Raw genomic sequence first — 11,282 nt, forward strand, 5'->3', positions numbered from 1 at the left:
AGGAACCATTTACATGGTCGTCGCGCAATCGAAGTCGGGTCGGCGGCGTGGCGGTGCGATGGGGGGAAAGGCGCTCGGAAGGGAGTTAGATGAGGTTAAGGTGGGATTTCGAGGTCGTGTCGTGATGCAAGCCAGAAGGGGAACAGGTGGACGTGTGCTGGAGTCTGTCTGTCCTTGGGGTAGCTTGCTGCCAGGGCAGCCTTTGGTCCCGCCGGGTGATGGGGGGTGGAAGTATTTCGACCGTCGAGTCTGGGGCTCCTGTTAGCGGCAGTCTCGAGCTAAGCCTGATAGCGCCGCCACCGCACCACCAGCGTGGCTGGTGGAGAGGTCTCAATGGTCAATTATCGGTCTCAATCGCTTTGAAGAATAAAGACGTATTTTCCCATGTTTTTTTTGTCAGAAGTAATTGTCGATTCTGGTCTTTCACGCAATTCAATCTTGAGCGAGTCTAACATCTCGGTCCCGCATCGACTCCACGGTACATTGGCGGTACTTGCCCAAATGTCTGTCTATCTGCTACCTGACGGGAACTTGCAGCGACATACTTCCTTGGGCTACGCAATCGGATGTGCTGAAAGTTGATTTTGGGAGGGATGAGGTGGCTTCGTGGCTCCTTCCTTCCTTCCAATGCCACAACGCTAACATTCCGTAGGTACCTAAGTACCCGTAAGGTGATGGAATGTCCCGCCACCGATTGACTTCTGATGTCCCGCAATCGCCTGGCTCGTTCGCCGCTCGCCTGCAACTCAGTCCCCTTTTCGAGCAATCCTCTTACTGTGAAGGTTTCGGTGCAGACAACCGCCTTTTTTAACGATAATTCAACTTCACACGAACAAGTCATTCTTGTACGAAGAAACAGACTCCCGCATATTCGCGTTACTTGTTTTCCATCTATGCACTGAACCGATATCAGACGCATCATCCGGGCAAGGTTGCCGTCAGAGAGCTCGGGCGCCCGTCGTCATGCCTCCCACCAGTCCATGTTTCAAGCTGCCCTGCCCATGAATGAGATAGCCCCCTCGATACGCCCATCACTGCAACATCCGGGGTTCCGATGCCGTCTCTGTCTCTTGTTCTTTCTGCCGACGCCCTCGGGGACTTCTGACAGTGAACCTTGCACCCCTTGGGCAGCCATGTCGCGAAAACTCAAAAGGCTTACTCACTCGACTTTTGCTCAGCTCGCTAGACAGTGTTTGGATATCATCATCAGATGGCCAATGAAGCTCTCATGACCAACCAACTCGATGTAGGAGGTGGACCGTGCATGCGACTTCAGATGGTCAACTTCAACGACCATCGAGTACGACTATCGACTGAAGCCGCAACATAAGAGGCATCATCGACTTACCTTACACCACGAATCTGAATGACGCGAGCAAACTCGATGTCAACAAATGCTACTGTGTTTTCTCTTTGGAGTGAACTATACTTCGCAATAGTCATGAATGAGCATTACTGTAACATCCAAACCTCCAAACACTACAACGAGCTTTTCTATGCTCAGCTCATCAGCACCATCGATAGTGTTGAGAGACACTCTTCAACTGACAGACCTCCCAGAACGTCTATTGAGGAGCTTCCCCCACCACGAAAATTGTTAGTCATCGCGGACTAGTATGAATGTGCTCTATGCTAAGGAATTTCTACTTTCCCGTTGAGACAATACTTACATTGACAGCTCTTAAAGCTCAATATTTGACACTCTGCTCTCGTCCATCATTGACTGTTTCGTTTTTCTAGCGGATAGTGAACCCAATCATGACCTTCTGTAAGATATGGTACTCAAATATGAGCATTCAGGGCTCACGATATGTGCCTGTCATGAGATTATCAGAGGCCATCGCAGCTGTACTTTTGGGAGACAGCGGATCCATGAGACGTACCTACCTAGACATCTAGCCAACAAACTTCTCTAAGTCCCTTCTCATATTTCTCACGAAATCCCAATGTAAACGCTGCAAATAAAGCGATCTGGCAAGAAGTTCTTGACTCATCCTGAGTATATCTCCGGCCTCAGAGCAACGTGAGACGATGACGGGGAACATCTTTCCGCAGTGAGCCCAGTGGATTTGCAGACTTCAAGAAATCTATCCTATGATGTTGTCGAGCCACCGAGCCCAGCACCGTCCTCTCACCTTCATTCGTTAGCCTTACATAACCGGGTAATGATGTTACAGTACGCCATAGATACACCACGTCGTAACAAGCACGTTCTACCAGCCTCAGCCAATGCAATCCCATCTACTAAATTCTAATAGTGAATACTATATCTTTTAACCACAGCTACTTCTAAAGTGTTCTTTTCTTAACACCAAAGCCATCAGGGCTATCCATATAATAAAAAGTACTAAATACCCGGGGAGACGAGTTAACACTATTATAGCTAGTTGGTATCTTATACTAGGGTAAGGGCATCGGAACCTGGAGCATTTGAGGAATGCCTAAATACGTCACGTAAATTAAAAGTCCTTCTTATGAAGCACTTAGAGTTACTTTCACCGCTCAATATGCGACAAGAACTTACGATGTCTGATGTTCATCTCTTCTGAGAGACCAAGACCTGTGAGCCAGGTTGAGCGTGAAAGTCTGTTAGATCCTGCGAATTCCCAGGTTATTCTAGATATTCCATGTCGAGCACCTCAACTCACTAAAAGTCAGTGTAATAATATCTGTAGAAAACATTTCAGTGAATGAATTTGCTGTATCCCCTTTATTATTGCTCTTGTGTCTCACATCGCCGTTCCCAAGGATCGGATAATCTCGAAGATTCTATATAACAAAGGCGGTCTACTAATATCAACAAGTTCAAATAACATAGACCATAGCTTCTTGAAACCCGCCTTCCGCCCAGAGGTATCATCTCACCGAGGTTCAAAGGGCCTTGACCTCAGCACCTATAAAAGCCTGTGGACGGCTCAAGGAAACTTGTCCTAGTTCACCACACATGTGGTATCCTTCGTGGCACTCACACCTTCTTACGGCTTTGAGATCTGGACTTTGCAAGTATGGTGGCCACGACGGGTGTGTGGCTTTGATAACGCCAAAAGATCGTCCAGCACCTGCCAAGTCTTTTTTAGTCGTCTATTGACTGCCTTCGTCCTCACGCAGAGCGTATCCGTTCCCGAATACGTCATGCGAACTGGGTGGTAATGAAATTTATCACCAAGGTACCTTAGTTCGCCCTAGATGTAGGCTCCGAAGCTTTCACCAAGTCGTTAGTAAGAAGTTTCACCAAGTCGCCGGCAACAAGAGTCTAGCCATTCTCGGGCTTCTCAGGCTAGGGATATCCGATAGGGTTAGCCAGGGGGGAAGATGGACAGTACTCAATTGTCAAGTAGTAAAGCTGGTCATGGCGACGTCTCCGTCGATGGTCGTCAGGGTTGGAACGTCGATGGGTAGCCAGGTGACACTAGTGATCTAGTCGATTCCATCCGTTTGAGACGAGAGCAATGCTTTCTGCACGAGGTACGTGAAGTCTCAAGTTAATTGATATGCTCTGTTGTCATAGTCCGTCGGTACATTCCGTACAAGCGTTTCGAAGCGAAGAAACCTCCACTGATTCATTCTACTCCTCTATCTCTTCTTTAGACTTGAGGTTTTCCTTGGAAGGGGCCAAGTCAACTTGTCCCTACCTAAGGTATGCTACTTACACAGAGTATGCTCAGTCGCAAGCGAACAGGCACACACCGTACAAACGTTTCGAAGAGAAGAACCCTCTACAGTTTCATCTTGCTCCTCTTTACACTTTAGTTTGTCTTGAAGGAGGCCAAGCCACCTTTCACAACATCGTACTTTCAATCAGTGTGAGGAGGATAGTTTCAAACAAGTCCTTATAAGAACGAACTAGCTATTCAGACTCTGGTATATTGAAGTCCCAATATTGTAGTCCAAGCACCACGGCAGGCTACCTACTAAGACTCTACTCGTAGAGATACATTTCTTCCGTAAACCTCCCAAAATTAACCACTTGAGCCATAAGGAAAGCTAAAGACGGTGTCAAGTTCATCAGCCAACCCAGCCCAAGGCTCCCATAAGGGGATCTGAGTACATAGTCACGAGTGCTAGGACAGATTCCTCCCTTATAGAGGAGGGAAACTAGGTATGAGTTCCAAGAATGACGTATAATTAGAGAGTGACTGCCTCTCACAGTGTGCAAGAACGTCTTCCAGTCAAGGGTACCAAGCCAAATCATTCCATTGCTCCTCATAGACTTGTTTCCTGCACAACTTCTTCCAAACTTGTATCCAGATCCACTGCATATTTGCTTTCGAGACTATGCAGACTCGAACCAGAAGAAATATCACCGTCGGGCTTGAGCTTACATAACAACTCTATGGAGTTACACAACAGTTCTTTCATGAAAGATATCCCCCACCCCCCCTTCTCACGGAGCCAAGGTACCCTTTCCCCCCTAAACACACTCCCTCCTCACCGATGGCCCGGCACCGAGACCGGGGACACGGCCGAGAAGGATATATATATATCACAGAGTGGGTAGCCCATGCACATCATCAAAAACCACCCGCCGTCAACCCCTAGGTCGCCCTTCTGGGCTTCTACACAGCCCCCAAGCACCCGGCAAGTTGGGACGCGAGCTCAAGTCTGCAAGACATCATTAGCTGCATTTCGGTAGCGAGGAACTATCTTCCCCCATCCCCTTCCTCAACGGCGCCTACTTCGCGGGAAGGCGACGATCGTACCCCCTTCGAGGCACTCCGTCGTCCCTTCCTCCTCAAGTCCATGTCGGCAGATGCTTAATTTGGGTCACGTTGATGAGAACACACCAAGTGTCAGTGGCCCAGAAGTATGTGAAAAAAGGGTGGTAACACTGGAGATGGGGAACTATCGACTGTCAAGATTCACCTCCAATAACCGACAAATGAGGTTGTGACAGCGGAGGGATCAGTCCGCAAAATTACAAACCCCAAGACATGAACCCCTCCTCCTCCTCCTCCTCCCACCGACCCACGAGATGAAGACCATCTCCGTTTCTATTTCCATCCAAGGTAAACCGGGAAGAAGGCAAGAGAAGGAGCCGGGGCGCGGGGAGAAGTGTAGGCTCACATGCCGGACCGGCTTTGATAATTGGAAATATTACAATCCCCGTGTAAACGAAGTCAACCATCTCCGAAGACACTCCACACCCGTCAGAACGGGGTCCTTGGATTCATTGAGTCACCAGCAGATGGGACCGCCCCATCCCCGGGTGACGAGGACCCGGGTCTTCGTGGTTAGCTAAGATTAGGCGCGCACCGGTACGGGGAAAAGGGTGAGTTATGCTGACCATTATATCCAAGATGAGACGTCTAGATAAAAGGCACATACATCCACACCTCTTATACTCATTTCACTTCGCACAACTCCAACGCCCCACATCACCAACTTCGGAACACACTTCATTCCCAAGAAAGAACCAAAGTCCTTCGCGAAAATCATAACCAGCAACCCGGTATCTGTACCCGTCGTAACCTCCGAATAGCCCCTCCCATCCCCCCAAGGTTCAAGAACCCACCAATATTGGAAGACACAGCCACAAACAAATCTCGTTCACTTACTCCGTCTCACTCGCCGGAGGGGGGTAAGATTGAAGTTGTTTTATCCTTTTGGAATACCGACCATATATCCCCACCCAACCCGCGGAGGCGGGAGACCGTGAGACGAGGGACTCGACGGGAAATCACTATCCACCTTATTGCCATCCCGTAATGTTACCAGTGTAACGGTAGCACTAAGCAATTTTGACAGGACCCAGAAGGCAGCTCGCTTCTCGGGTGAGGATTCGGATGTCAAGCCGCAATTAAAAAGCTTGGTGGGTTTACCAGGTACGTCGGGCATTCATGAGAACTCGCCTCGTCGGGCCCGAAGAACCTTGCGGGAGATGAATCCCCGGCCGAATCCAATATACCGGCTCCCCGGGCAGCGAAATGCGACAAACGGAAAAGACGATGAACAACGGAAAGAGTGGCGATGAAGAAGTTCCTGTGTCATCCGACAGGTTATTTTGTACTAAACACCCAAAAAAAAAAGATGTCCAAAAAGACTACTCCGGGCCACGCTCCGTATGCGCTTTATATGCCTCAGGAGAGATGCAACCGTGTAAATGTAAGCTTATACAATGGACGTTCGCCCGAAAAAAAAAAACAAGCTGGTCGTGAATTGTAAGGCCACAGCTCCTTTATTTTATGCCCTCCAGATCGAATGTGAAAACCTCCCCTCCCTGTAATGAATCTCTCAATCCATATACATTGGATCCCCTCTCACCTGTGACATGGCCAGTCCCATGTCACCGCCATGCATGCTCTGCATCGTAGCTTGCATATTCGGCATTGACCGGCTCATATTGATTGCTTGCCGATTCGCATTCGGATTTCCGTTCTGCATCATGAACCGCGCATCACTGGCACCCCTTTGCTGTACCTGCCTCGTCCGCGGCACCTCGAGGGTGGCTTGCCGTTGAATAGGCTGCTGGGGCATGGGCTTCGTGGTAGGCGTGTTCATTACGGCAAAGCTGTCATCGTCCTCCATCTCAGCATCGGCGTCGGCGTCGGCATCCCCATCCGCGTCGGCATCTACGTCGCTTGCCTCGTCAATCGAAGGCGGACCTGTTGAATCACCCGGGTCGCTATGGCCAGTGGCGCTCGTTGTCGACTGCCGGTGCTCGGGGCTCGGGAACTGTTGCATCTGCTGTTGTTGCAACTGCTGCTGCTGTTGTATGGCTTGCATCTGTTGGTGTTGTTGCGGTTGCTGTTGCTGCCCTTGCTGCTGGTTCTGTTGTAGTTGCTGCTGCTGTTGTTGAGGAGTCGGCGTCGGCGTAGGGGTACTGCTGTTTGCTTGGTCCAGTGCCCTCTGAGCATTCATGCCAGTGTTGGCAACTCGATTCATGCTGATAACCGTCTTCCACCTCTCGATTGCCCGCACGACAACATCATTCAAATCCAACTGCCGGTCCTCCAATCGCAGCCCAACATGGCGGCCACCACTTTTGATACCCTCCTCCAAAACGTGGGTGAGGAGCTGCCGCTCCAGAGGTACCGTGGCCGGTGAGAACAGCTTGAATTCTCGGGGTTGTTGGAGTCGGTTGAGTTGGTCGATCTGAGACTTCAGGTTGGAGTTCTCCTGCTGTAGCCTGTGCTGGTCATTCTTCATCTTGTCGATCTCAGTTTGCTTCCTGCCAACGCTCCTAGCCATTTCCAACAGCCACAGCTCGTTCCGCCGCTGGATAGGCAGGGAAGACCAAACTTGAAAGGCTGAACCCAGATGCTCATTCACTTGCTTCTCGAGATTTTCCGCCGACTTTTCCGCTTTCTTCACCGCTTCGCGGGTGTCTCTGACAGGTTGGTCCCGAGGAGGATATGTCAGGTCTTCCATAGCTGCCGTAGTAGCGGTTGCGCAGGTAATCTTCCAATTGCTGAACTCTTCTTGGAAGAAAGCCTTCAGGGCATCGTACTCTCTTTGACCGGGTGATTGAACGGACCAAGAGGTGGAGGTGGGATGCTGGGTAGAGGAGAAGAGAGTGGGCGGCGAGGCGAGGCATTGCAAGGTCAATGCAGGGAAGTCGAGGGCTAGAGGGTCAAAGTCGAAAGGCATCGAGTTATTGTCGATTTGTTGCCTAAGGTAGCCAGGGTTAGCCATCAAGAATTTCTTTCCCCATCTGTTCGCTTCTGTCACATGTCAGAAAAACTCACTTGGCTGCCCTCCATGAGCTCAGAAGCTCTCTTAATGCGAGCTCTGCCGCGCGAGCAGTATCCATGGCATCTGCCAGCTTGTGCTTGACGTCGAACTGCGCCTTTTGTATGACTTGCTTGCTCACTTGTCTCGGCCTTTTTCCTGCATTCTGGCTGCCCTCGCCATCGGTGGAGGTAGCGACTTCGCCATTTTTGGCGGGGATGTTGTTCAAGACGCCTGTGGCTTCCCACGAAGGCGTCCACGGATATTTGCTCAGAGTAGAGTCCACAGCATATTGGCCGTCCTTTGGCAGAGCCGGGGACCTGTGAGACTCGCCACTGTCTGGCGCAGCATCTCGCTTGGCAGCAGGCCTAGGGGTCGTGGCTGGAGTAGAGGCGTTCCTCCCGCCCATGGATCCCCTAGGTTGTCTGCGCGTGATGCTTCCTCGCAGACGCTTGATTGCGTCAACGTCGTGGATTCCATCTGGCGGCTTGGGATTCTTCTCCTTGATGTAGAGATCGAGGTGTCGACCAAGAGAGGAGGAGGTGAAGGCTTGGCCGCAGTAGGGACAATTCTTGTCCTTGGGGGCGCCCAGTTTCTGCTGGCTCGAGTCGGCGTTGCTCGCGGTTTCTGCCATTTTGGCTCGGGGTGTTGGATGTTAAAGAGACGGGTGGGTAACGAGTGTATCGAAAGGTTTATCGAGGGTAGGGAACGAATTCGTGTTCGGTTCGGCGGGGTGCTACAAGGCTTCTCTTACGTGAATAGACACTTGCAGCTGCTCCAGGGGAGCTATGTAATCGAGGGTCATATGTAGATGGACCGGGTAGAGAGTGGTCGAAGGCGGAGCCAGCGAAGTTCAGAGTTGGTAGATAGATAAGGTAAGGAAATGTAACGAGTGGTGTAAGGTAAAGGACAGAGGAGTAGTTAGATAGGCAAAGAGAGGAGTAAAAAGAGGGAAATAATAAATAAATAAAAAGAAGGACTAGATGCTGAAGAGCTAAACGAGTGTGCGAAGAGAAGGAGGTCGGTTGGAGATGTCGAGAAGTAGCTGCTACCCTTGTACGAACGAACAGAGGTGAACTGAACGCAAGTCAATCCTTGTGACGAAGAAACGTGTATATCGGCCGTTCACGGAGTCAGGTATGGAAGAGGTTCGGGGTGTCGGTTCGAGATGTGGGCGAGAGCTAAGGTAGCGAGTCGGGTTGACGGAGGAGGGCAAAAAGTAGGATGCCGGGTATTAAGGAAGTAGTAAAATCTTTTCCCGGACAGTCTCTCTCATGCGCGCTCTCTCTCGGTCTCTCTCGATCTCTCTCTTGCCGTGCAGGTTTCTCAATTCATCCGTGGACTCTCGCAATCTCTCAACCTCTCTGCAAAAACGAAAAGAGACGAAGAGGGGGTGGGTGGGAAAAGGGCAAAAGACGAGAGGTGGAAGTAAAGTACAGAAGAGTAAGGGGAAGTTGCAAAAATGTCACCCGGGATTTAATTATTGCAGTTTTTTTTAATAAGGCAGGCGGGCAGGGGTAGCACCACCGACCCGCGCCAGAACAGGACGACGAGGTGGGAGCTTTGGCGCACCCTAAGAAGGTACCTTCCATAGCACAGGTACCCAGGTAGGTACCTACCTACCTCAGGTGCTTAGGTACTTTACGAAGTACGGAGAACTGCACCCCCCATCTTCTCCTCTACCCACACTAAAACCATCCCTCATCCCTCATCCCTCACTCATCCCATCCGGGCCATCCCAATCCCAATCCCAATCCAATCCAATACAGTCCAATCCAATCCTGAACCACCTACGGATACAGTCTGAGTCCACCATGACCAGCCAGCTCCTGTCTGCTTTCCCCCGGATTGCCGCCAGTGTGCAGTTGCAGGTGCAGGTGCCCTGGTGGCCAGGTGCACCGCGCGCGAGCAAGCTGCAAGCACAGACGGAGCCAAGGACGGCCCAGATGCAAGCCCCCCTTCACAAGTTCACGGGCTCAAGCCGCTCAAGTGTGTTCAGGGCCGTACGGTGGTCCCACCTCTGCGCCGGTGCTCTTTTTTTTTTAATTTTTTATATCCATGGACACCTTTTAATAGCCATTCACTGCACCTTAATAGCACCTTAGCACATCGACCTACCTTAGCATTGAGTTAGTTGAAATATTGACTTGGTGAGCTGGGTAATGACGCCCCGCGAAGCTAGGTGCGTCAGGGACGCGAGCCGTAGGGTCCCATCAGCCAACGGGGAGAGGAAACGTATTCCTGCGTCTCCTCTCGAAGTCGAGGCCAATGGAAGTCCAAGGTCAAGGTATGGTGTACCTACCTACCTACCTGACGTTGTACTATCATCCATGACAGATATCCAGCGCATCATAATCAGCCGCCTCGCGTCGAGGACGCAAGATGAAGAAAGAGCTCAAGCTATCGATACTTTACTTTACTAACTGCCCGGGAACATCTTACCTTAACTCTACACCGACAGCACACCCACCTTCTGATCCATAACATCTCAAGGGACTTTGCCTTTCGGGGTAATATGGCCAAATTTTCACACAGATTTCAACCGAGAATCCCTCCTCCGCTGAACAGCTCCGTCTCCAAAGGCTCCATCGACGCGCTCTTGTTGGTCCAAGGCGCCCACCAACTCCTCAACTCGGCATCTCCCCAGAGAACCAATCAAGACTCTCCTAAATCTACCAAGCACGCGACGTATCCATCTGGGCTCAGATATCAAGACCATCCATCCCGCTTAGGATTTCGCCTTGAGCCGCCATCATTCCAGCGTCTGGCTCTTTCTCTCTCACATGTCCCGTCGCTTGTTCGCTTAGTGTAGTGCTGATCTGGCCAGCGGAAAGGAGAGGGACAGCCCGGCACCGCCCTGTGCATCAATGCGATTGGTCTAGCGCGGTCGGGAGGGGTGTACGGGGAACTTTTGCCTCGAGCAAGCTTGCTTGTCTGTCTCTTCCATGTCGCCTCTCGTCTTGTCTTGTCTTCTCCCCCCCTCGGGTCCCGATCTGAACTACCCATACGGAGTAATACCCAAGACCCTTCAGCAATTGAGGAAATATTTCTTCAACCCTGCCGAGCTGCCTAATTGAGCCCAGATTGCGTTGGGCAGCCTGGCCTCTCTCTGAGTCTCTGACTCGAGCCATCTTCAAGGGCCCTCGGTGGGTTTGCGGCTTGCCATTGCGAAAGAGCTCCAGTCTCCGGAAGCCAGAGGCTTGACAGCCGTCGGCGGTTGTAACTTGTGAGGTAAATAGCTGAGGGCACGACCCAATGGAATCCACGGCACAAACGTTCAATAAGACGCAAAGATGCCCAAAGCCAATATTTCGCCTGGTCCAGTCTTCAGATACCACCTTTCAACTCACCTCATTCTCATCCTCACCGCGTTAGACAAATCCTGGCTAGACTGGTCGACCGACCGGGGCGCGGGTTGGCATGCCCGGTTCGTTTCTTTAGGCTCCTGGGGTCCCACAGACTCCCACTGGCTTGTGTCCGATCCAATTTTCAGGGGGTTTCCGGGAGATCATCCAGGGGAGCCGGTGAAGGACCTTGTGCTAACGGCGCCGACGAACCTGACGGGATTCATCTCGTGAACATTGCTCACGCAGTATCTACGAAGTACACGTACT

At 51.1% G+C, this 11,282-nt stretch overlaps 2 protein-coding genes across 2 annotated transcripts; both read right to left on the reverse strand.

Moving 5' to 3' along the window:
* Nucleotides 1–379: 379 nt before the first annotated feature.
* BDP81DRAFT_58777 (uncharacterized protein) lies at nt 380–1,144 on the reverse strand. Its single transcript, XM_060596020.1, has one exon. The coding sequence runs from the start codon at nt 920–922 to the stop codon at nt 449–451; it is 474 nt and encodes a 157-aa protein (XP_060443018.1). The 5' UTR covers nt 923–1,144; the 3' UTR covers nt 380–448.
* A 5,087-nt stretch (nt 1,145–6,231) lies between these two features.
* On the reverse strand, nt 6,232–8,302 carry BDP81DRAFT_324788 (uncharacterized protein; the record flags this gene model as incomplete). The annotated part of the gene is made up of 2 exons (XM_060584916.1): nt 6,232–7,609; nt 7,686–8,302. 2 exons carry the CDS (start codon nt 8,300–8,302, stop codon nt 6,232–6,234), a joined length of 1,995 nt encoding a protein of 664 aa, XP_060443019.1.
* Between the last annotated feature and the right edge of the window lie 2,980 nt (nt 8,303–11,282).

The sequence above is a fragment of the Colletotrichum phormii genome, assembly GCF_030913505.1.
Source record: "Colletotrichum phormii strain CBS 102054 chromosome Unknown BDP81scaffold_15, whole genome shotgun sequence".
Taxonomy (NCBI): domain Eukaryota; kingdom Fungi; phylum Ascomycota; class Sordariomycetes; order Glomerellales; family Glomerellaceae; genus Colletotrichum; species Colletotrichum phormii.

Bases quoted from the DNA above. Each gene is read 5' to 3' on its own strand.
- BDP81DRAFT_58777 (XM_060596020.1), bottom strand. From the start codon at position 922: ATGATGCGTCTGATATCGGTTCAGTGCATAGATGGAAAACAAGTAACG.